This window comes from Calliopsis andreniformis, chromosome 2 (assembly GCF_051401765.1).
Source record: "Calliopsis andreniformis isolate RMS-2024a chromosome 2, iyCalAndr_principal, whole genome shotgun sequence".
Lineage (NCBI taxonomy): Eukaryota > Metazoa > Arthropoda > Insecta > Hymenoptera > Andrenidae > Calliopsis > Calliopsis andreniformis.
In genome coordinates, this window is record NC_135063.1 from 17,051,623 (window position 1) to 17,077,574 (window position 25,952).

Sequence of the window (25,952 nt, forward strand, 5' to 3'; positions counted from 1 at the left end):
ATGGAGAAAATACTGCCAACTTTTAGATTCAGTTGAAGAAAAAAAACTTCCCTACTGACTCGTAGTAATCGATAAATATTCCTACATGTATGTATGCATATGTACCTACTCGAATATTTATTTAACACTTGTTCTTTGAGTCCTGTTATTAAGATGTTACTTAGGCATACATATGTACGTATTAACATACAAACACATATACCTATAATTTTATTTATTTGACGATGGTACGCCAACTACTATTTTCCTCAAATTTATAACCGAACGTGCACCAGCAACTGTTGCATCCGAGACATTCGATGCCGTTCCTCCCTAGAGAGATTTCGAATGAAATTATTCTGTAAACTTTTAATTCCTTCGTGGCGAATGTGCCCACCTACCAAAACTGTCGATGAGTAGCTAAAATAAATTCAAATTGCCGTTACAACTGTCACGATCATATACTAGGTACATACCTATACATATACATTTATACATGCTAGTACATGTGTTTACTTAATGTATGATAGCTTAAACAGGAGGAATGTTCACTATCTCCGATTTGCTAAAATATTTCTTTCGTATTAAAATAGAAACGTAAACAATAATGGAAATGGAAAACCCAAACATATTCGAAACATTTAAACAGCTGTAACAATAACTGGAATTAGAGATACTGGGAACGTTTCGTTGTCCACGATCAGATTCTGCGGATATAGAATAAGGGAATTACTCTCTACTCTAGTTACATATGCGCAATGCGTCCGAAGTTTGGTCGGGTGCTGTCATTATCGCTGCGATTATGCATATTCAGACAAGCAATCAACACCATTGAGGCAGCCGGCCAACCGTTATAGACTAGAATAGGTTTAACCGTGCGCTTTGCCGTCCTTCTACGAATACATATCTACATATGTACATCTATGTACGTATGTATGTGTATGTACAAAGATATCGCATGCCTTTGTGCAGACACCAGATTTGAGGAAATAAAAAAACCCGAGAAAATCCTCATATGTAAATACTTCAGTGGAGTCAGATAATCGGGACTTATTGTCTATTGCTATCGATAAATGTACAACTATTAGCTTACAAGTGAAAATGTACAAGATCGTACTATCTATCTATGTCCGTATTGCTTTTCCAAATAATAATTCCACATAGTGGCATTAATAGTGTCGTAATACTCGATTACAGGGATTAGCCAAACGCATCATTAATAATAAATAAACAATTTATTAGTGTTGACACGTATGAACACAATAGACAATAGTTGCAATTCCACTTTATCGAGTGACAGATAAACTCAAGTTCGAGATACATCTATGTATAGGTCATGTAATATCCATATGCTATCTTAGGTATATCTTTTTAAATAGAAATTAATTTTATTATCTAGCCTTCATTTTCTTCGTGTAACGCGTGTCATATGATTTCTATTATCTGCCTAATCTCGTAATAGTCAGATTCAATTGCGCGATCACGTAAATGTCGAATCTCAAAATCTTCGAAGAGGAAACGTAGCGTACCTTTCTTTCTCTTCTTTTTCTTTTTCTTTGCCTCTACACCCAGGAGAGTTTAACGAGACACCACTTTTCATAATTCGAGGAAAGAACTCTATCGTTTTTCCGACAAGGTTGGCGCGACGAGAACCAGCGAGCGACCGGACGAGCCTCAATCGATTTTCTCAACCGTCTTTTCTTCCATGCCTTCAAGCTGCTCTCGGCCGCGAAAGAAGAAAAATAAGACTGCAATGATAGTACTGTGTTGCCAGTTTGCCACTAACACTTCCACCTTTTTACACAACACGCTGATTCCAAAGTACAATACAATTGTCAAATATCGATGTTAAGTTTAAAAAAAGCTACATCTACGATCGAAAAGTACTAACAAATTCGTTAACATCATCATCAGTAGCCAGAAAAAAGCCAATTGCACTATTTTTAACTTGAAAACTACTATCAGGTGATGTGAACAAAAGGACGACGAACGATGATAGAAAAACGGTTTAAGAAAAAATAGAGGTAACGGTAGGAGTGACTGGGTGGAGAAAGTAGGAGTGAGAGAACAAATCCATATGCATATACGTATACAAAGCAAAAAAAGGGCGCTGCAATTAGAGACAGAGGGGGTAGAAGAAAAAAAGGAATGGAGAGGAAAATGCAGGGGAACTTAGACGGTCTTCTCGTAGACGAGAGAAAAAAAGAGAAGATTCATGAATAATGCAAGAGTGAAAGCCGGCTGAAACAATTGCTGGGCGTCGCCCTACTCTTGAAATTACATCATCAGATTTTCCACAAAATTAAAACATTATAATATTCTATGCTCTATTTTCTTAGTGCCGGCCACTCATCTTCTCTTTCGCCATTCTTCTCAGATTCTTCTCATCTAAATCGCCAATTACTACACGATGAGACAGCAGAACATTATTCAAATACTTAGCGCTTTAAGCATGTGTGTACATGCATATCTTTGAAATGATGTACTTACAGTTAGTTAATCGTTTAACCCGTGTACATTGTAAAAAACTCTCGTTTCTCACGAATACCGACAATATAGGTGTAATAAGTAGCACTGCTTGAATGTCGAATACGAAATTCTTTCAGTTCCCCCTCACCGATTTCATAAACCGTAGACCTTAACTTTCGTCTTGTGTCGTCCTTGGAAATCTTCGTACTTTGAGATATTAATTTCTTTGTAGTATTACGACACGCCCAATCGAAAGATCTCGACGAAAACGGATTTCCCCCTATCCATATCATTTTCCTCCCTTCTCTAAAGCAGCAAATACAGAGAAATAGAATATAGTTAAACGAAAAACGAAGAAAAAAACCTATTTACTGTTTACCCTCGTTGTACACTGCTTGGATTCATGTGTACTCATTCAGGCATAGGATACAGTCGTTCCCGCGTAGAGATATGTAAGTATGTAAGTACTTGAATCGTCAATGTGCGAGGAGAATTAAAAAAGGACGAAATCCTACATATGTATGTATGCTATGAAATCAGGGTTTCATCGAAAACGTTGATGCAATGAAAACATGCTGAATATATACGAAGTATGTAGTTTAAACGATTACTTTAATTTCATAAAAACATTTGATCGATTGTCAATAGATGTCTATTGTAACATTTTTAAAAAAAATTAATGGAATCTTAAGAGCTGTTCATTCAATATAACCTCTACCTACATAGACAAATGAAACTTTAAAACTTCAAAAATAATTCATGTTTATTTATCTTGCTGGATATCTTTCCAAAGTTAGAACTCTGTTTATATATGTACATATGTACTCCTTAAAACTAACATAAAAATCCGATAGATGTGTATCAAAAAACGGGTAAAAAACAAACCGGGGGCAATATGCCTCTGCCCATATCTTCTAACTTCACTGCCAACACGAAGTGGTAAATTAAATTTAAGTTAATTTTGTAATGTTACAAAATATCAGCAAACAATACATTAAGTTTAGTCCAGCTACATGCAGTATTACGCTCATTAGATGATAATGACTACTAATGATTGCGTTACCACTACATATGTATTTATACAATATTCGAATATCGTAACACAAAGAATAGACGACTTTTTCATTTTGTCTACGTAATTGCATTTAAGGCATTAGTATTTATATTAAATTACAATTCTGCGTTCATGCTTTATGTAGAACCTTTTATTGTAATTGCAAATTCTTACATAATGTAAAAGTAATGTGCACGTTAAATGGTGACGTTCTCAAATCGCTAAGAGATCAAAAACCTGAAATAATAAACATGTAGTAGTTTTTCTCTTCTAAGCGCAATTATAAATTATCAAAAAAATATATATATATATATATATATATGTTCAGAAGTAGCAAATTTAAGATCATAGCATTCATAGATCTTGGTGAATAAATCATCATATAAAATAAGAATATTCATATGCATCAGTCGATTAATTAAGTATATTATCTTCTCTTTATTCAATTCATTTTATTAAATTTTTCAACTAATATTTTTCAATTTTTAAAATTTTTTATTATTAAGAAATTTTACAAATTGTACTTACATTTTTATTTAAAATTGTTCTCATATAAGTATGCAGTTTAACACAACCTGCAATCATTTTTTTTATCGTTAATAAATCTTACTTCATTTTCTTCAGGACAAGTTTTTTAGTAGAATTTCATTCAGCTAGCAAATACTATATCTAATCAAGGCGTTCATAGATCTTGGTGGTTAAATATTTCATCATAAAGGGTTTAAAAATGTTTAAATCACAAATAATCAAACTTATACTTACATCTTTTGAGTAAAAGTTTTTCATACCCAATGTATTCGAAACCTAAAATCATTTTTCTTCATTAATAATTATACCTTGTATCTTCTAAAACAATTTTATCAAATATTTCACTTCAGTTAGCAAATACTGCAGTTAATCATGGCACTCATAGATCTTGGTGGTTGAAAATTTCATCATGAAATACTTCAAGCTAATTATAATAATATTAAAGGATTATGCTCACCTTTGAGAAAATGAAAGTACGCAGAAGAAACCAAAAGCGTTTCTCAATCTGGAAAAATTATATTCAATATTATCTTGGTTAAAGTTTCACTTAAATAGCTATAGCATGTATAGCATATATGTATCAGATAGCAAATACAAAAACTAGTCATGGTAATCATACATCTTTGTGGTTTCAATTGTCATCATGTATACTTTTTGTTCACTAGTAATGATACAACTGAGTTTACCTGTTATAAAATACACATTCCAGTGTTGAACATTAATTGTATCTGTAATAATGAAATAAATAAATTTTAATGAAATAAATCAATTTTTATGAAATAAAAATAGACTACATGACTCACCTTTCACAATATACTTATACCTATGTTTCAACTTCTATTCAAAATTCGGAATTTTAAAGATAAATGAAATAGACATATCTACAAAGAGGATGTGTTATATTTTACGATTTCTTAAACTGCTAATGAGAAAAGAGCTAAATGAAACTATATCTTAAACACTTATGTGAAATTTAAACAGATCTTCTTTGCAGCTTATGTCATGGCTATAAGCTTACATTAAAACATACATTTATTCTTGTACACAAATTAATCAGCTTTTTTAGTTGCATGCGTTTTCTTAGCAGGTAAAGGCTTTTGAGAACGCAATACGGCACTAGCACGACGCAGTGCTACCTAAAAACAATACACTCAATGATGAATAAAAATTTTTCAAGCTTACTGAGAACAAATACCATCTATATAAAATTACTTTACCTTGGTTAAATCCACACGATACTTATTTTTCGTAAGCAATCTTTTCAATTTATATAGAGAACGACGTGCTCCAGCTTTCATTGTGCACTTAACCATAGCCTTTGCAGGTTTTTTCATTGCCTTTGCCTTCTTGTAGACAACTGTAAATCCTTTCTTGTCAGGAGTGTCAACAATTCCAACACATTTTTTATGAATTAAACCAGAGTAGCGATAGCTACTGAGATTGGTCAGATTATTGGGTTCCTATAATTATGTATTATGCACAAATATATAAACACAACGATGAAACCTATACGTGTGTAATAAGATACAAACCGTAGAGAATGGCTTGTTAATGTTCCGCTTCTTAAGAAGAAAGGCGTTGTTGTTACGGATAATCATCCAATTTAAGTGTGACGACATTTTTAACGATCTAAAATTAAACTTACATTATATTCACGTATTTGCGTATTATTCTATTAATGAAGCATAAATTCACTATCGTACTTATTAACCCCTCAGGAACGAAGAACGTAAATACGATGTATGGCTTCAATTTTTTCATGCACATACGTACATTCATGTGTATCAGGGTTCTGTTTCGAATTTTTCAAAATAACTTTTCAATTACTGTCAAATGCAAGTATATCATTTTACTTAGAAAATATCAGCTTTCTAATGATACCATCTTCATTTCCATTTGCACAATGCTTTTGCGAACGAAAATTCTCCGTTCTTGAAGGGTTAATCCAAATTTATTATTATACAACTCTATTTAATGGGTTTCATAAATCTTTGTTTTCATCTAAATAGAATATTTCAGTAACTAACATCATTAAAAAATACTACAAAATGATGAACAAACATATAAGCGTATTAAACTCTAAAAACAGACTCACCACGTGCACCACTACCGGAACGAAGGAAGAAAGGAATTCTCGAAATGGCCGACAAAATGAATTATCATAGACAAAGTAAAGAGTAGATCTGGCATCATGTTACGAGAATTCGATTCGTCTGTTCTGAAATATCGACTTTGTAAAATTCACTAGCTTTACCGCGCCCTCTGTGATGCAGATAATGAACCACTAAGAGAAGTTCGGGTGGTAGGAACTCCAAGAATGATTGAACGAAGAATAATTTTACAAAAATTAATATTTTTCATACAATAAACATCGCAGCAACAATTTCTGGTATTTTTATTATCAATAACAATCGCACACAGTGACATGAACAAATCAACGTTCATAATTGTTAAGTAACAAGATATAATAGAATTTTCAACCTTGTAATTTTGGAATTTCTCTGTTTAGAAAGATTTTTATTTCTCACTTTAACATATATTAAGATTTTAGCTTTAATATCCATTTCTTTAGTCACTGCTATTCCTAATCTTGTCTCAACTTGCGTTGCAACAACTTCCGTTTCCTCATTTCACATTTCATTTTTTTACTCTATTTTTGTTGTATATATGCACGTGCATGCATACATATACTGGAGGAAGAACACATAACTAACTTGAAATAATATTACATAACTTATAACTTTTATTATAGAATAGTTTTCTTTGGTTGTTCATTACAATACCTCTTGAACAATTATTGTAAGTTCGTGTTATAATTTGGACAGTTTATCTAATTCGAGTTCCAGTGAAACAGTTCACTTAAACGCTTAAATAATCGTTGATGGATGTAGTAAGGACACATAATTCCAGCTTGCAGAAGATGGAGAAAAAATGTAACAACATTCAGTCTTTTGTGTACTCAAATGAGGTGCACATTTTGTAAAACTATCCTTTGTATTGCATCTGCTAAGTTATCGAGAAAGGCACTTTAATAAATTATGACATTCTCTTTCTCTGTTTTAATACATTGATACGACTATATCGAGTCTGAAATATGGCACCCTGTGTTTAACAATCCCAATTTAGTATTACTTAACGATTATTTTAGATGCATAAAATATTAAAGTCTACGTTTTTGTATTTCTAAATAAGATAAGAAATGGATAGGAATCGTTCAGCTTGATGAGTATTTTTAGGAGATAACGATCTACGCAATAATGGTTTTCTTTAAGTATCGTACGATGCTTCAGTTAGTCATGCGATACATTCTCATCTATACTTTACGTACAGTTCTAATGTTTCGTAAGTGTAAAATGCATCCAAAAAAGGTATTTTACAATTAATTGGAAGACCTTTAAGAAATAAAAAAAACGACAATACTAAGCTCATTTGTTGAAAACGCACCAAGCATGTACTGTAATAACCGGACTTTTGGTACACACTTATATTGTCGGACATACACCTGCGATAATTTGTCCATAAGCCCGTTCAGGGCGCAATTGTATGGGTATCATATTAATATGAATATTGGTGATACATCCAACATATTGTGCTTGCGAGGTGCTACCTCGCAACCTTTTTCCAAGCATGGGATGACCACCGATAAAGATCGGATGCCGTGATTGAACTCCTACGACATTTTTACCCCCGATTCCCGGCGGAGCTGCTTTATGGTCCACCGAAAGAAGTACGGCGTTCTTCTGTTTAACGGCTGTACAGAAAAAATGAAATACAGTTACTTTCCTCTCTTTATTTTACCCATTTCTTTCTATTAGATGGAACACTATGTTAAAATTGTTCTCTACGTACATATTTAGAATTAGATTCAAAAGGTTATTTTTTCGACACATTATCTAAGGCTAAAAAGTAAACAAATTACCTCGAATATTATGCCAATTGCCATCGCACAAAGAATTCGAGTTCGTTGGTTCGAAAGAGGTTTCTATCGAACCTCTTGCCGTTTTAACGAGGAACTTGACGGTTCCATTTATCATTTCTAGAACTAAATAATCTCGTTTTCCATGAACGGATAATAGGTGGCCAGACGTTGAGCGTGGTTTGATATCCATCTGAATATCAACCGTTTTACCGACCATGAATTTGTCCACTAAAAACGTATGAAATAATTTAACGCGTCGCCATGATTGTGTATCATCTAGGTGCAAAAATTCAGGTTTGATCTATGCGTCTCACTAAATACGTACTGGCTCTGAACAAGTTGCTACCATTACCCGGGAAGAAGAATAATCCTGGTTCAACCCGTTTTGAGCACGGAATTACTCCTACTTTATTTGTCGGTTCACCAACTGGTTGTCCGTTCACCATGAAATTTCCTAGACATCCATTGAAGGTTTGATTTGTACCCTACAATATCGAGTTATTCGTTAAAAACGAACATTACACGTATAGTTACACTCGAAACAAAAGAGTTAACACTTTAGAGTTATGATTCCTTACAATCATATTATACACTTTGCCGGACGAGTCTTGCATCACGCCTCCTACGTAGAACGGTGGGCCAACGTTCATAGTTTCCGTAGACCCTTGAGAATATCCAGAAACCGATGGTTCCTCGTCAACGATAAGCTCTCCGTAGGTTCCTTGTCTTTTGAATGTCACGATGTGCCATTGATTGTCATTTATTTTTTTTTCGCTTTTAAGCAAAGCAGGTCCGCTTCCACAATCAAATTTGTAGTAAAGCTTCGAGAAACAAAAATAATAAGACCTTTGATTCATTTATGTTTATTTATCTGAAATTATTCAGAACCGGGAAGAAATTCGGAATCCTGAAAACCTTCTAATTGTAATGTTAAAATTTGCTTAGTTTCCAAATCGAATTGAAATCTAACTATTACACCAGAGTGTAAAAAGAATGTATTCGTTCGTTTCGAATAAATACTTACATAGGTGCTCCTAAACGAATAGAGCAAACGAGTGACGAATATATGTATGTATATAGATACAATACAGCTAAATGCACTAAAAGCATATATCGATTGAAAGTATGCTATTGAAAGTTTAATTTCGCGTTTGACACAAACCATTTGGATTTTTTGTATTGCAGAATGGAAAAAAACGGTATGTAAGAAACTCCATTAGTGGACAGCACACATCATTCTGAAACTTGATATTTACCTTTCCGTCAGTGATGTACACAGCAATCAACTGTTGATTATTAAGATCGGAAGTGTAAAAGATAATTCCATCGTCGGCCATTGTTTTAATGTCAATTTGGAAGTCATAATCGTTCTTGTATCGGCCATTCAAGGACCTGTACTCCAATCTACTGTTTCTGGCTGTGCCTGAAAATATAATGAAAATTAATAAATACTTATTTCCTTTTTACTATATTACATCAATTATTATACATGTTCTTGTGTTCTTTTTTCTTTCCGTCTTTCTATCTTTCTTATTGCTAATATTATTTACTTGATTACGTCCATGTACGTAGTACAACAGTACGTCATTTTTATCTACGCATGTGCACGCAACAGAATAGCGATGACGTTTGAACAACTATTAAGTTAAAAACGTACCGAATCTCCAAGCATTTTCCAATTCGGGATCCGCAAGTGGATAATAAGGCAGTCGGCACTGATCTACATGCAATGGCATTGGGTTTTCAGTCGAAATTATAGCTTCTGTAGTCGTAGTCAATTCATCATGGTAACCACCACCGCGTCCCTCCAGATTTGGTTCTTCCTCTTCTGTCTCTTTGTCCAAATCAACGTCAATGATATCTGAGAAAATGAAAGAAGACCATAGTAGATCATACGATATCATCGCTAACACAGTTCAAGTTCGTAATTATTATCGGTTGCTTACTGATTTGAGTGGACGTTTCAATATTTTCGTCTGGACTTTCCGTGGGTAGTAGGGGAGGCTGAGGATCCGGTTCCGGTTCCACTATCGGTGACATTGCTGTAAAAATATGAATTCTAGAACGGGTACAAGAAATGTATAGGTGACACTAACTAGAAATACAGATTAGCCTCTGAAAAATGAGGATAAAAAGTAAGTTTGAATGGAACCGTATAGATCAGAGAATTAAACTTCACTCACAATTTGGGTCTCCACCTTTACATTTCCCTAAGAAAGCATGAGGCCTCTCGGTAGTGTTTGCGAAGTTGACGATATCACCGTTCAACGTTGCATCTCCGATGCAACCGACAAATGGTGTCGTTGCATCAGGTCGAGAAACACCGAACGGCACTGGTGAGCCACCGATGTATAAGCTTCCGTTAGATATATTCAACGGAGGTGGTTTCAAAACGGTGTTGAAATTCTTTGTATCGTCAATGTCTAGCTCCAAAGAATCTGTCAAGTGGGTGGCCGTGACCACATGCCACTCGTTATCATTGAATTTGATGCCCGAAGAACTAGTTCTCAATTCTTCACCCTGGCTATTAAATACCAAAATACCATCGACGAGGGATAGATAACTGGCTATCTGGCCACTGTCTTCGTCGATCAGACAGAATATTAAACCATCGTTCGCCAGAGTTTTGAACTTGAGATTCACTTGAAGAGAGTTTGGTACAGAGATGCTGTGCCACTTCACATAACCGGGCATACTTTCTTCAAAGGACACTAAGCTGGCAAACTAAAGAAGAAAACAGTTTGTTTAGAACTTGGGTAGAGCTGGGGCATACCTTACCTATTTCAAATAGATATGCATTAGAAATCTAAAAATTTCACCGTCTCGATAGCAATATATCTAAATAATGTACGCGTGACAGTTTCGTTTTGTATTTAACATTAAGTATGATTTGGGTCAGATATGATTATGAAAACCACATAGAAAAGTAAACTCTTACCCTCGCTGGACAGCCGGGAATAACGCCAAAAGCTTGAATGTTACGCGTCAAATCGATGACCGTGTCCAGAATAACCACTTCATCGATACAGCCCTCGAAATCCTCGCTCGTTACAGGTTCGTAAGGATGTCTGGCGTTCGGTGGATAGCCTCCAAAGTAAATATGATCTGAAGATACGAGGGTCTTGCTGGTCCCCACACCCTTGCTATTTACTAAATCAACGCCGTCCACTTTTAAAACGCCCATTTTCTCAAATCTGAGAGCCTCTAGGACATGCCAACCACCATCGTTGTATCTGTTCACAGATTTCAAGATTGTTTCTCCATCTCCAAGATCGTACTGATAAAGCACGTGGCCATCTTTCATTTCTAGCGAAAGGAATTGCTTGCCTTTTCCCATCAAGTAGATCAAGCCATCCTCAGCGAACGTCTTAAAGTTTAACTTGATACTGAACTTTTTACTATCGGGTGATATTTGAAAGTGTCTTTTACTGAGGATCGCGTATCCGTGTTTGTCAAATCTATAACCCGTGCTAGGTTGGAAATTGATCAGTTTATCTCTTTCGTCGGCCGCCTTCTGATTGTTTTCGCCGTCAATGAAGTTCCAGAAAGACACCGGTATCTCTCCTATCACTAACTCTTCCATTTCCCCTTCGAACGAGGACGCCGTGACTGCGGTTTGCATATTGAACGAGGATGGATAACCACCGACGAAGAGTTTCGAGTGCTCTTGGTCGACATTGAAAATTGAATAGGAGCCAGGCAACACGTGCTCCTTCTCGTACAAATGATCTTTACCCTCTCCTATATCTTCGCGGACAATTAACTTGACGTTTTTACCAGTTCTGTCGACTATTATCTGCCGCCATACATTGTCAGACACAAACTTATTGTTAATGATTTTCTCGGGTCCGGATCCCAGATCGATGATAAGCACTGGGTACCCGCTCTCAATCAACAGCGCCATAAAATCGTGAGTTTTTGATCGAGGTAACTTGCCGGTCTCCTCATTTCCGAGATACAACAAGAAACCGTTCGTTTTGTTCGTTCTAAAGTACAAGGACACTTTGGTGGACGTAGCCAGTAGAGGAAGGCTTTCTGGGTTCTTCAATTCGAGGGTAGTGTTTCGGTAAAATGTCAAGCCAATTTTGAAACGATCCGCCAGCTCTCGAGCATTTGCTATCTTGTTCTTTAATGCGTCAATTCTGTCTTTCACGTCATTTCTGTTCCTGTCGATCGTTTTCTGACTGCCGTACAAATCGGTCGTTAGTTTTGCAATACTTGGGATATATTTCTCTTCCAAGTCCAGTTGCTTTCTCGTCTGAGATACGTCACGAATCGACTCAGATATATCCTTAGAGAGCTGCTTTGCCTCTTTCAAGTCCGCCGGTATCTTATCTGCCACACTGTGCAAGTTCTCTACGGAAAGCTTGATACCCTGCTCGACGTTTATTACCTGATTCATGGCATCTTGGGCTACAGTTGACGACGGTGACGGAATGTTTGAAAGAATTTTCTCGATATTATCCAGGAGATCTCTATTCCGCTTGTTTAGCAAAAAGATTGTCGCGGCATCCGCTTGGGCGTTGCTCAACTCTTCTCCAGAGCTTCCCTTAATGTTTCCTAAAGTGTCCCTGGCCGACTCCAGAAGATACAGAGACGCGGTTTGCGAGGGTAACATTCTCTCCTGAATCGCGTCCGATAGACTGGTGGCATTGTTTGCTGCGTCGATCGCGTCTGCCGCTGCTTCGCGTGCAGCTTCGATAGCAGCCCCGATGTTTCGATAAGCGGAAACTGCTTTCACAGCATCCGTGTTCCTAGTATCCGTCAACAAACTATCCAGGTCCAAGGATCGATTGTAGAGGTAATCAGCGTGATCATGGGCATCCTGAACAGGGTCACTCAAGTCTACCAGCATCTGATCGTTCATCAAAATTGTTCTATTTAATATTTCCGTAGTGTTCTCCGTCGCGTCCGTTCTCAGTAGTAGCATGTTGCTAGTGGCATTTCGAAGACACCAACTCGCGTTTCCATTCAGCTGCTCGGCCGCGATCAAATCGTCTGTTGCTTCTGCAGTGGCATTCTTCACCACGTCAAAGTTACCCGTTTCCGCTGCAATTCTATTCTCCTGATTCAACCTATCCACCATATTGGACAGTTCTTGGGCCTTCCAAGTGATTTCCAACAAATTGTCCATCTTGTCGGTTACGTTTTTGATCTTGTCATTTAGGTTGTTTGCGATATCGAACAAATTGCTGACCGGTACGTTGTAGTCGAGCATCTCCGATACGAGAATGTTGGCTTGGTCTGCTTGGTCTGTCGCGCGATCACGGAATCCAACAAAGGATACCTCCTGGATCTTCCGCAGGATTTCGGTGGCCTCCTTCAGCGCACTGTCTACTTTCGCGCCAGTACCCAATTCAATGTTCAACGCCAGGGACTCTACCTCGGAGATCGTTAAGTTGACCAGATTTATCTCCTTAATCACCTCCCCCTCAAGACTATTCATATTCTCCAGAGTCTTCTCTGCAGCGAGCTTCCATTTCACGCTGTCTTCCGCTGTATAATCGACTTCACGTTTCTGATTCGAAACCTCGGTTCCCAATCTTTCCGCTTTTTCCTGCAGGGGGAACAAGTTCACTCTACTGGGATCTAAAACTGCGACCTCTGGGTACAAGTCGTTCACTGTGTTGTTGATAAATTTTAATCGTTGAGTAGTGAAGTAACTCTCCGCAACGGTGTTGTATTTACTGAGAACCGGTTCGAGAAGATTTAACAGATCGTCTCTGATGTCCAGCAAGTCCCCGGTGCAGGAATCGCATGCGAAGCATCCCTGGCCTGGGATCAAAACGTGCCTGTACGGACAGTGATCGCATTTCTCTCCAATGACACCTGGAAGGCAAGTGCATTGTCCCGTGGTGGTGTTACACGACACTCCGACCGAGTATCCGGTGTTACATCCGCACGACGTACACCCCTCGGGCCCGTAGTTCCAATACCCTGCTATACATTGCTCGCATCTGCGTCCAGTAACGCCAGGCTTGCACTTGCACTGTCCTGTCTCTTCGTCGCATTGACTACTCTCGGAAGCTATATCGCAATCGCAAGCTTTACAACCGTTGCAGTTGTTGTAACCGTAGTGATCCTCGATGCAACGGTCGCATCTTTCACCGACGACGTTCTCATGGCAAAAACATTGTCCCGTGAAACTGTCACAGTGCTTCGTTCCGCATTCTTCGCACAGACAACTACGACAATTCTTTCTCTGAACCGCGTCGCCGAAGAAACCCGGTGCGCAGAGGTTACAAGCTTCGCCGTAGGTATTGTTCAGGCATTGTAGACACGCACCAGTTATAGAATCGCAGGAACCGATTTGGTTCGTATCGATGTTGCCAGAGCAGTCGCAGGGCTTGCAAAACTCACCGTACACCTCGGGATTTCCGTAGTAACCAGATGCGCAGGCTTGGCAACGAGCACCGTAATAACCCGGAAGACAGTCGCAACTGATCTTGTTCCCTTCTTCGTTCACTTCGCAACCGGTAGCAAAGTTGTTCGATTGGACAGGAAGGGGACAGGCGCAGATCAGGCAGTCCGTTGGTGTTCCTACTGTGGCGTTCCCATAGTAGCCCTTCTGACAAAACTCGCAATGATCTCCCGTGGTACCGTCCTTACAGTTCTGAGACGAAAAGATTTTCCTTAGAAATCGATGGATTTCGAAGAAGGCCTATCGAAATACCTACCAATCTACCACGGCGTGGCGTAGGTACATACTTACCAAACATTTTCCAGTGTTCACGTCACATGTGTCGGCGTGCCCATTGCATTCGCAACGGACGCAACCTCCATGAGGTCCAGACTGCACCCTATAATATCCTGGCGCGCATTCCTCGCAAGACAGCCCTTGATAGTTTGGTGGGCATTGACACTGTTCGACGCTACTCGCTGGAACATTGTACTGAGCTGAATAGATCTCTGTAGTGGTGTCGAGAGTCACATAGGACAAAGAAGCTGCGATACTGGGATTCCAGTATGTCGCTCTAATATGTATCTCACGAAGATTTTCGAGAACCACCATCAGCTGCTCTCTGGTAGCGCTGAGTCGATTATGGTTTACAAAATTCGATTCAACTAATTCCAGAGATGCCTGGAAGTTGGTGAACGACGGTGGCTGCTCATCCGCGTAATAGAATAGCGTCGTATCGCCACCCCGAAGTATCACATCAGCTGCACTGACGGCACTACCAAATGGCCCGGTGCTGTAATGAACGGTATAGTTCAAAAATCCTCCATAAGAAGTTAACATGTTGCCCAGGTAGGCATCCGGTGCAGAGAAATACACGACTTTCCCGAAGACGTCGTTTCTAGTGAAATCGGTCATAACGCTACTCGCGTTAAATTCTTGGGACGCAGTCGCCAAGTAAGTCAATTCACCGCCCTTCTCGTTCGACACAGCCAGATCCCAACCAGTCATATCGGATAAGTAACTTCTATAAAGATTCGCCGATACGCATCTAGTGGTCTTGCCGAAACAGAAACATTTAGTGCAGCCGTCTTCGTTCTTCTCTTGAAGATTGAATGTACCTTCTTTACAGACGTCGCAGGCTGAACCCTGAACGTTGCTCTTGCAGAAACACTCTGCGGTATACTGATCGCAGATATCGAACGTGGTCCCTCTGATATCGCAGTCACATTTTTCGCAATGCGGGAATTGCGAGTAACCAGGTTGGCACTTGTCACACTGCCTCCCGTCTACGTTCTCCTTACATCTGCAGCTACCATTCAGAAGATCGCATTGCGTATCGCCATCTATTACACCTAAAGGTGAGCAGTTACACTCTTCGCAACCAATTATCGGATGGAATCCGTAAGTCCCTTCTTCGCATTGGTCGCAACGTTCACCGGTAACCCTCGACGGACAAATGCAAGCACCTGTTTCTGGCTCGCAAAGAGCTGTGCTTGGACAGTTGCAAGGCTTACAATTGGGAAACCCGTAAAATCCAGTTTTGCAAATTTCGCATCGTCTACCGATTATGTTCGGTTTGCAAGGACACTGTCCTCCAAATTTCTCGCATTCGAAGCTGACGATACCCTCGATTACACAATTACAAGGCAGAGCGCGGTTATTGTAGTTGGCAGTCAAGGAAAAGATCGAGTCTCGACAGAAACCCTCCTCCGTAGTGTTGATGTGGAAATGATTGTAACCGCACTTTTTGATGAATTCTTTTGTCTGGTCGAATTGGATCTTCTTTAAAACCTTTTCGTTGTATTGTTCGTTTGGTATCACCAAAATATAGTCTAACCAGATTCCATTCTCAGTGCTCTCCTTAAACGTGATCATGAAGTTTTCGATTAGCTGGAATCTAATGTTCCCATCCGCTTGCTTCACCACGCTGCGACAACCGCTGTTACTAGGGCAATGTGGGACGGACATCTTCGCTTCGTAAAATTTTCCATTCTGTAGCAACACGTCGAGCTCGTATTCGGGATAATCTGGTTGAAAATATTGCACGACGAATATATAATCCCCAGGTTGAACGACTTTCGCGTGTATGTCGACCACTGTGTTCTCGTGGCCCAAATAGATCAACTTGGTCGTGTTATCGTAGATGCCGAAAGGCCTATCCAAAGACTCTGGGACCGTGCTGCTACTCTCAAACTCAATCTTCTTCGCATCAGCGGCTCCGGGAAACTCACCCTTCACACATTTTCCCTCTTTCCTCACGCAAATCGACTTTGGTTTTACGTAATCGAGAGACCACTGATCGTAAGGGATGGCAACGATTGAATCTATTGCAACGTTAGAAGTTGGTTCTCCAGTTAAAATCAGGCTAACGTAATTCGAGGGAAAGTTCATCGTGGCCACTCTACCGTAGGTGTCGGTGACAACTTGTCTACAAATGCTCGTATATTTGCAAGGATACAGAGTAGCTTTCCCCTTGCCAACGGCGTTTGCTTCAATTAGTAGCGTGGACGTAACGTTCTCGTCCTTAGGTGTAACATAAGTTATCAGCAGTACGTGAAGACCTGGCTTAGAAACCCTCAGATCGAAGTGTATTTCTTCTTGCTCGTCGTTAATCAACGGAACCTCCTCTTTGTCGATCTCCTCTAAAATCTCTCGATCGGTGAAATATTTTGTCAGTGGGATTCTAACGCTGTTCTTGTTTAGAAATCCGCCAGTTCCATGCACCGAGTCGAATTTAGTCAGATTAGGATATCCATAGTGACGACAGAGTCCTTTGTATCCCACTTCGCAAGGAATGTTCACGTCCTGAGTCAAAATGGTTGCCTCGTAATACTCGGACGGTAGGAGGACAAAGTAATCTAGGAAAAGGCTCTTCTTGGTGGCAATGCTAATGTACCAACGACCTGGATTCATCACCATGGGTGAAGGATGGTTGCCGTGCGCTCCTGCAACCGTCACAAACGACGGTTTCACGGTCGGCTTAAAGTTCACTTTGAATTGTTGTTCCACCTCTGACGGATTCTCCGGGGTGATCGTGATTGTACCTAGAATCGGCTCGTTATTCGGATTCACGTATTTTAAGACCATCCGATAGAGGGACGATTTCTGAATGCTGACACTAAGAATAATTTCATCCTGGAGAGCAGAGAATACCGCGTATCCTTTCCAACTGTAGCCCGGGAAATGATCCTCGGTAAAGCCGTAACGAACAGAACTCTTACTGGGTGTTCTCCCATCCTCTGCTTCATATTGAAATTGATGGAGCGTGGGGAAGTAGTGTGCTTTCAGCGGCTCCTTGCAAGTGAGACCGGTAACACGCGGTTGACACTGACATTGGCCTGTTTGCTTGTCGCATACCGAGCTAACGGATCCACCAATGTCGCAGGCGCAATCTAATCGGAGCATTAGAAAAAGATAATAGGTAAAGTACCTCGAACGATAAACTCGATGAAAAATTTCTGATCCGTCTCCTTGCGAATGTCGCAACGTAGGATAGAGAAGAACATTCGTAGATTTGTACATGAAATATTCACTTGAGTAAGGCGAATGATACAAGCTTAAAAATAGGTCGATTAACCGAAACACTATAAATGAACGGTAAGATCGATTAAATACCTGTACAACCGAAGAAATTGCTCGCTTGAAGATTATACGTTCCATCCACGCACAGATCGCAACTTCTACCTGCCACCCCGGGTTTGCAAATACACTGGCCATTTTTCGCATCGCACTCCCCGATATTTCCAATCACGCCAGGTATGTTACAACGACATTCTTAAACAAAGAATTTTCCAGTTACTTTCATGCCATTTACTAGATCACGGTAGGTAGATAGATAGGTAGGAGTACGCAATCGTACTGTAAACTTCAAAAACGAGTAAAGTAGTAATCGTTGCAGTCTTATCGGACAAATATTTTTCTTTTTTTTTCGCATCTTCTCTCTTCGATACGTAATTTATTATAAAAAGAAAGAAATATGTAAAGGATAACGTTTTTATTAACAGGCTTACCTTCGCAACCCTGAGGGTTGTACTGCTGCAAATTCCAATACAGTGGCTTACATTGGTTACAGATTCTTCCCTCGACGCGATCCTTACATTGACAAAGTTCACCTGCAGGCAATGATCCGCATCCTTGGAAGGTCTCGACGACACCAGCTGGGTCGCAGTTGCAACCCTCGCAGGTCGGGAAATTGTAAAAGCCCTCTTTGCATTGATCACACCTAGCCCCGTCGAAATTCTCTCGACATTGGCATTTACCCTCCGTGTCACAGGAGGCGCCAATAGAACCGTGACTGTCACAATTGCAGGCTACAATAGAATTTTTCCGTTATTTCTATCATAAGAAACCATTCGTTTTATGGTGTGCCTATAGACCAAGCGAATGAATGCTCGTTCTTCCGCCACTTCAACAAAATTCAAGTGGCATGAGTATTCATTCATTCGTTTCTGTCCAGTTCATTTCTTCGTAATAAAGAACGTGTACGCAGGTACATGCATACGTAGCAGAGGGGAAAGGCAACATAAAATGGAAAGTCAATGCCATATACTTATGTGCCTAAGTATTACAAATGTTCTATGTATTTACCTATGCACTCGGGATACATATAATATCCAGGACTGCATTGATCGCAAGTTTTTCCTGCATAATTAGTTAGACAAGAACATTTTCCTGTGGCGTCGCAACTCACGGATGAAGAGCCTGTCGAGCTGCAATTACAAGGTCTGCAATTTGGATATCCGTAATAACCATTGACACATTGGTCGCATCTAGCTCCACCGTAACCTTCTTTACACGAGCATACTCCATTCGATTTGTCACAAATGCCAGGCTTGGTTCCTCGAGCGTCACAGTTACAAACTATGGGCAAACATTTAACAATGCGTTGATAAGTTTACGATATATCTCTTTCAAACTATGTGCACACATCGAAATCAAAAGTATGTTCATGGAGGCACGTACATTTGCAGATAGGATAATTAAAATAACCATCTTCGCACATGTCGCAAGTCCTGCCACCGTAATTGTTCTTGCAGGTGCAATTGCCGGAAACCACATCGCAAACGTCGTTAAGAGAGCCCAGCGGGTTGCATTCGCAAGCTGCAAATTGTATTTTTTTTTATATATATATATATATATATATATATATAAGGGCAATATTTCAAGTAAATAATGCTATTTGCCTTTAATGTCATCTTTAGTGACAACAGTCTATCCATTAATTGCCAAGTATACATGATTTTAGTTTCGATTTTAGTTTAATTGATTCAATACCATAAACAGTTCGATTGTATGGCTTACTAGATACACGTAAGCTTTACGACGAGGTTTAGTAAAAAAAATATACTGAAATGTTGACCTACTACATAGTTGACTAAAGGGGAAGGTTTAAATTTGATGCTCCTATAAACAGTATCTCCGAAAAAAATATTAGGAAGTCCGTGTTGTATTTCGTCAAACTTTGGAATTCCCAATACGATAAACATGTCTTCAGATTTAAGGCGCTATAGTAGTAGAGGTGCACTAAATTTAAAATTTAGATATAGTATCTTACAGTCAAGCTTTAATGTCATCGTCATTCATAGTTGGCCAATTTTTGTTCAAAATTTGTCTATTCCATAATTTTGTTGGTCAGTGTAGTTTGAATCGAGAATTAACAACCGTTCCATCGATATACACTAATTCCATTCACGCACAATGACAATTACGGAAATAATATCACTTACGTAAACATTCTGGAAAATCGTAATAGCCTTCCGCGCAGAGATTGCAGTAGTGGCCAGCGTAATTCGGCTTGCAAGGGCAAGATCCATCAATCGCCTCGCAGTAATCTCCAGCCGTTCCTTTTGCGTGACACTGGCAAGGAATACAATTCGGATAGCCAAAGTAACCGTCGTTACAACTATCGCAGTCGGGCGGCGTGTACTCTTTTCGACATTCGCATTTGCCCGTTGCATCCGCACAATTTCCGGTTGAATAGAACACGTCACAATTGCACGCTTTTGTGAACGTAACGACACATATGCATATTAGTGTTTGATAAGAATACTACTTCGAAAGCATAGAAATATATTAGATGGAAAACAGTTTCTCACGTTGGCAAACATCAGTCGCGTTCAGAGGCTTGTCCAATGGCCTATAGTATTTTGGCTTGCATCGATTACAGTTAATACCCTCCGTATTGTGACGACAATTTTGGCAAACGCCACCGCCCTCGTAATTGCCGTGAATGTCCAGAGATAAGTGTTTCTCATCGACTTCCGAATCATAGATGCAGTCATCCGAGTGACCGAAACAGTTGCAAGCTGAATAAGGTAAGGTTTAATATTTAGCGCCTATTTGAACGGAGGCAAGTGACAAATTGATGTTCTTCTGCATGCTGCTGTTTAATCCATTAAATCTGGGTATTGCTCGCGGAATAATCAAATATATGTAGGTATGGCAAGAAATAGAATGTAGCAAGTCGTATCGATCGTTTCGCTAAACTATTCGATTTAGAGTAGTTCTTACGTTCACAGGTAAACTTCTTGAACGCAGTAGATTGTCGCCATTTTTTCTGCTCAAAACCTTTGCAGCAAGTTGCGCACTGAGGGCCGCAAGTGTTGTGTTGACATCTGCAAAACAGTTTTTTCGGCATCTTCGGGTCCAGCACATCACAGGTATCCGCGTGCCCATTACACATGCATCTACCGCCGATACTGATGTCTTTGATCGAATAAAAATACTAGAATCCAATGATTCAATTATATGTCATTACTCAAGATTTTATCGACTGGACTAATGCGACTGAATTCACTTACTCTCCTGGTTACAGTAGGGTCTTCTCGAACCAACGACATCAAGTGTCCCAACAAGTTTTTCGTTCTCAAAAAACGAAAGCGAACATTGGTAGCTCTCGTCCATTCTTGTAGAAGGGTTGAATTAAAATAATGCTTAGCGGATGGACGATTATTCAGAATCGAAATTGGTATCTCGCCACCTTCCAGCGGCACGATCTGGGAGTATTCCGTAGTGCAAATCACGCTGTCGTCTCTGGTAATAGGATTGTAACTGTCTACACCGAAATAAGTCAAACAATCGTTGGCAGTATCGGAGAAATACTGCCAAGGAGACCATGTCTTCCCATAATCTTTTGATTTCTCGAGTATCCATAATCCTGGCCTTGGAGAATTCGCCATCTTTACGTAGACATACGCCACGTGAAATTCCTGTGAATTGTGAAATCACGATTGTGTGTCATTTTTCTTGTCCCTTAGAATGAAAATAGTTAATTAGTATAGTTAGGCAGTCGATAACTACTACTCGATACATTTCGAAATGACTGGCATCAAAGAATAGTCGAAAAGAAAAACAAGTTTCTTCGTGCATTTTCATAGTTCTACAAACGTAATTCATAGTTATACCGATCATGTGCTTTGCGCTTTCGCTATAATATATGTATTTACATATGTATAGGAGTATAGGTACTTTCCTCATACAAGTTTCTCCGAACACGTGGTTAGGGAATATTTACATACACACATACGTACGTACGGTCAACTCAAATGATTCTGGCTGCATCGAAACTCTCTATCTCGTTCTTTCTTATTCAGTCACTCCTGTATAAGAAAGAGATAGGGAATGTCGATGCAGCCAGATTCGTCTAAGCTGAGTGTACATGTATATAAAAAGAGACCACGGACAGAGCAGTGTAAACGAGTCCTTCCAAGAATCTACTTAGCGGAAGACAATGACTCTTGAGATGTTACAGAAATACCTACTATATTCATCCATAGTTTTTCGTCATCTATTGTGCGCGAATGAAAATTTGCAAAAGAAGCAAATATTCCAATTGGCAAAACACTTTTTCAAATAAGATCACATAATAGAGAAAAAAATAATGATTTTTACCATTTGCTTACGAAATACCTCTTTGGTTGATCATTATATGTAAATTACAATAATAAGTTCTACAATGCTTGTTGCGCTACTTTTATGAAAGTTCTTCAAAAAATGCTTTGTCACTCGGACAACGCAAAAAAATTCGATCACACATTGGTACAATGGAGATTCCATAATACTATATTGCATCAATTTCTTCTTTAAGACGAATATTGAGAGGAATACTGAAAGATTATGCCTTTATTTGTGCCTTGCCCTACGCTCCCTAAAACCCGTGTTTTGTCTATTGTTCTCCGGAAACAATGCAAAGATAATTCCTTTCCGCTTTGCATGAAAACGCCTACCGCGTGATAAACTAATTTGTTACAGATAAAATACTTATTCTACAGACTCATTATTTCCTGCCGCTGTCAATCCTCTCCCTTCCCCGAAAGGTTTCTCAAACGCTCATGTACTCGTTCATATTTCAAATTCCGACTTGTAGCCTGTAACATACACTTACTTGACCTAAATTGATGGTCAGGTTCACCTCGTTGTATTTCATTCCTCTGGATAAAGGTGGTGATTGCCACCATGTTTCCATTCCATCAACTGCATACTCCGGTGGATGCTTTTTCTCTGGGTTATCTGGGTCGCAGTAATCGCATACCTGTATGTATAGATACATATTGTATATACAGTACATGTATATATTATATATGTGTATATCAACATCGTATCTGATTTGTCATTTTTTCTTCGAGCCTTTAAATAGCATTATGGCGTACGAGAGATAAAAACGTTGAAGGAATTTAAGTACTTATAATTAGATTGTGTATGCATACATCTAGACTAAATAGATCATTCTATATAACATTGAAACTTTGTAACAAATAATGTTTCCTAATCATTCGAAACAATTACGAATTCCTTTCGTGAAATTTTACGTAGGTAATTCATATTTTCAACTCAATTAGTTTTACTTTGAATGATAAACGAATTTAAGCATAAAAATCATGTGGAAAGTCTTCTACTGTACATACAATTCGCAATTATTTAACTTCATTTTAAACAGAATAACTGTTTAGGAATTGAAGCATTAGTAGCGTTAAGCATCTTTCGTAAGACAAATTATTTTCACGAAATGTATAAAAAATGTATGGTAAAAATAAATGAAATTTTTTCAGAAAGCTTTTATGGGACACCCATGCGAGTGAGACCGACCAGGATTTGAGTAGACAAGATGGTCAAATGTTATCGAGAGGTCACCCTTATCAACCGCTTTTTATCAGCCCTCTTTTACTTCTAGTCTATGTACATGGCATTTTCTGTCGTTTGCATGAATAGATATACATAACGTCTATACTAAATAATAACCATTGAACAAAATGATTCTGAACTAAATAGTGTTTAGTAAATACCATCGCTTACATCACGCCGACTGTGACAAATATTTTTTTATGCAAACAGAATCAATTATTTCAACAAAGTATTACAAAGGGTAGAATAACAATGAATAATCGTTTGAACCTTCGGTCCTTTTTTTTATTTCCTTGTTTGATTAAACGGTCCGGAAGCACCGATCATGAATGATGTTACTATTCACTTATGTTCATTGATAAAAGACTTTCTTTCACAGGTAGTATATCATTTCACTCAAGCTTAATCGTATAAACGATTAACACAAGATTTCTTTATCGCAATTCTAAGTAAGAGCAAGATACTAACGTATGCATAGTTATTAAGACGGGGCGTGATAAATGAAATATAGTTTTATCGCACGGTAATTATTTAATATTAAAGCAGCATTTTCTATACTCATAGGTAGATATATTGGTTTCAAACTACCACAATTGCTTTATACATTTATATTTCTCGAAAATATACCCAGATTTTGAATAAAATCGTTGGGGGGGGGGGGGGGGGGGGGGGGGGAAGAAGGAAGTAGTTGAGCAAGTGATTGGTTGTCTTTGGATTGATAAACTCTTGGACTCAAAGGACCAACTAGTAGAGATAAAATTTAGGTTCGAACGTGTGGAATTAGACTGACAATAAATGATTCTGGGAGTGAGCGACTTACGTTCTGAGATAAAGTATGTAAATGTTAAAAAACGTGTGTAATTAAAGACACAATTAAGGACACAATTTAAGAACAGTTTCTTATACTGATTCATGATTGTCAAAGTAAATTTTTGCTCTTACAATTATACCTACACATATATGTTCTTATGTATCCGTATATACATAAAGTACGCTTTAATTTTGATCACGAACTTGTACACTTCTGCAAACGTGATTTTTTTGTATCCCAAGTTTATCGTCACAATCTGTGTAATTTTCGCGGCATAATTTCATTGCAATTTCTGTAGGTACTTCATTTTGATCAAGCTCTTTCAGCTATAGAAGCATTTGTTAAAATGTTATTTTACGTTCCTAGTCACGCTCAAACAATCAGTCGATTCAACATTCGTATTTGTTTTTATCTCTTTTAGGTACATATAGATATACACGCAAACTTACACACAACCAGTTCAAGTAACTAATTTTGTCGAGCTAATTTACCGAGCAGACTTTTCTTACGTAATTCGAAATTTTTGTATATCGGAACACGATTTCTATTCGCAATTTCATCAGCTGGACGTATCTCTACCACCCATTCGTACCTTTGACTCTTGTTTGCAAACTAAACTACCCTTCGTATCGTTAGAAGAAACATATGTAAGTACATGTACCAACCTGACCCTGTATCAAATTAATATCCTCATCGTGGTCGGCATTCGCGCCCACAAGCTTGCAGTAGAGTTCCGGACCGGGGGTGCCGACGCCACACGTGGCCGACGCGATAATCTCCTTGCCCTCGGCTAAGTTGAAGTACGGCGGCGTCAGGATTTCGTTTCTCGTTTGACGAACCAGCAGGCCGGTCAGTAAAACGAATAACAACCACCTTGTCATCCTGACGGTGGACAGAGATCAGGCCCGCCACCGTAGCCACTTCTCCTCCACCTTCGTCCCTTCTACGTACAACCTTCCGTGCCTTTTTCAAATCGTTACACGGGCACTTTCCGTAAAACCTATTCTATTCTTCTTCTATGCTTCTTCCTTCTGTTATCCTTTTTTCCTGGGAAGAATATGACGTAAGAGAGCAGATGTTGACGATGCACGAACAGCTCCTCCGTATAGACTGGTATAGACTGGTAGAGCCTGACAGTCCGGGGGTCAGCGAGACATCGAGGACCGCCAGGCTGCTAGCTAGCCGAAGCTGGAAAGGAAGTGGGGGTGGCAAGCTTCAGGAGGATAATCTTCGCACACAATTCGGGACCATATGTGCCATTCCGTACCCCTACGTGCACACACGTGCATCCAACTCAACTGGAGTATATCGTTTTCTCTTTTTTTTTCCCCCCTACTTCTTCTACTTCTTCTCTTTCTCCCCATCCTCTGACCTGGCTATTCTCCTTTTCTCGCAGGAGTAATGGATTAGAAATATTTCATTCAAAATACATCCAATTCGTAAACAAGGGGAATACCTGCGTATACCTATATGCAACAAGTATTTTTAAAATTCATTTCAACTTTAATTTACATTAAACAAGAAATAAAATAATTTTCCGTTTAGAAACTGTTAAACATCTAATAATAGTATTCAACAGATAGTTTTGCGTTCGATTGTTCGTTGAGATCGTTTTAGGTTTGCTTTTGAAGTACTTTTAAAAAATACAGGAAGAACAAACGTGCAAAAAAAG

The 25,952-nt window shown here is 38.9% G+C and overlaps 3 protein-coding genes and 2 long non-coding RNA genes across 9 annotated transcripts; 1 reads left to right on the forward strand and 4 right to left on the reverse strand.

The window, feature by feature from the left end:
* Positions 1-863: 863 nt before the first annotated feature.
* Positions 864-1,193, reverse strand: LOC143188401 (uncharacterized). Its single transcript, XM_076392617.1, has 2 exons — positions 1,167-1,193; positions 864-1,103 (listed from the first exon to the last, which is right to left on the reverse strand). The coding sequence occupies exons 1-2, from the start codon at positions 1,191-1,193 to the stop codon at positions 873-875; spliced, it is 258 nt and encodes an 85-aa protein (XP_076248732.1). The 3' UTR covers positions 864-872.
* A 396-nt stretch (positions 1,194-1,589) lies between these two features.
* LOC143188490 (uncharacterized) lies at positions 1,590-4,967 on the reverse strand. Of its 2 annotated transcripts, XR_013003531.1 has the most exons (7): positions 4,834-4,967; positions 4,717-4,758; positions 4,488-4,535; positions 4,265-4,306; positions 4,031-4,077; positions 2,470-3,739; positions 1,590-1,727 (listed from the first exon to the last, which is right to left on the reverse strand). It is a non-coding gene; the product is annotated as an uncharacterized LOC143188490 (long non-coding RNA). The 2 variants fall into 2 exon arrangements; XR_013003530.1 differs by lacking the exon at positions 1,590-1,727 and having other exon boundaries at positions 2,245-3,739.
* Positions 4,968-5,044: 77 nt separating this feature from the next.
* On the reverse strand, positions 5,045-6,187 carry Rpl28 (ribosomal protein L28). Of its 2 annotated transcripts, none has more exons than XM_076392786.1 (4): positions 6,126-6,187; positions 5,563-5,659; positions 5,248-5,490; positions 5,045-5,166 (listed from the first exon to the last, which is right to left on the reverse strand). In XM_076392786.1, exons 2-4 carry the CDS (start codon positions 5,647-5,649, stop codon positions 5,080-5,082), a joined length of 417 nt encoding a protein of 138 aa, XP_076248901.1. In that variant the 5' UTR covers positions 5,650-5,659; positions 6,126-6,187; the 3' UTR covers positions 5,045-5,079. The 2 variants fall into 2 exon arrangements, with proteins under 2 accessions (XP_076248901.1, XP_076248900.1); XM_076392785.1 differs by lacking the exon at positions 6,126-6,187 and adding an exon at positions 6,058-6,077.
* Positions 6,188-7,393: 1,206 nt separating this feature from the next.
* On the reverse strand, positions 7,394-25,489 carry Lana (laminin subunit alpha). Its single transcript, XM_076392132.1, has 20 exons — positions 24,946-25,489; positions 22,733-22,879; positions 21,150-21,557; positions 20,860-21,073; positions 20,445-20,654; positions 20,076-20,348; positions 19,312-19,449; positions 18,937-19,209; positions 18,360-18,659; positions 17,965-18,123; positions 14,662-17,741; positions 10,888-14,562; positions 10,133-10,673; positions 9,896-9,991; positions 9,607-9,810; positions 9,206-9,372; positions 8,528-8,770; positions 8,275-8,434; positions 7,950-8,177; positions 7,394-7,781 (listed from the first exon to the last, which is right to left on the reverse strand). The coding sequence occupies exons 1-20, from the start codon at positions 25,159-25,161 to the stop codon at positions 7,513-7,515; spliced, it is 11,001 nt and encodes a 3,666-aa protein (XP_076248247.1). The 5' UTR covers positions 25,162-25,489; the 3' UTR covers positions 7,394-7,512.
* LOC143188079 (uncharacterized) lies at positions 20,554-23,766 on the forward strand. Of its 3 annotated transcripts, none has more exons than XR_013003472.1 (3): positions 20,558-20,663; positions 20,925-21,008; positions 23,397-23,439. It is a non-coding gene; the product is annotated as an uncharacterized LOC143188079 (long non-coding RNA). The 3 variants fall into 3 exon arrangements; XR_013003469.1 differs by lacking the exon at positions 20,925-21,008 and adding an exon at positions 22,754-22,881 and having other exon boundaries at positions 20,639-20,663; positions 23,397-23,766; XR_013003471.1 differs by lacking the exon at positions 20,925-21,008 and having other exon boundaries at positions 20,554-20,663; positions 23,397-23,508.
* Positions 25,490-25,952: the final 463 nt, after the last annotated feature.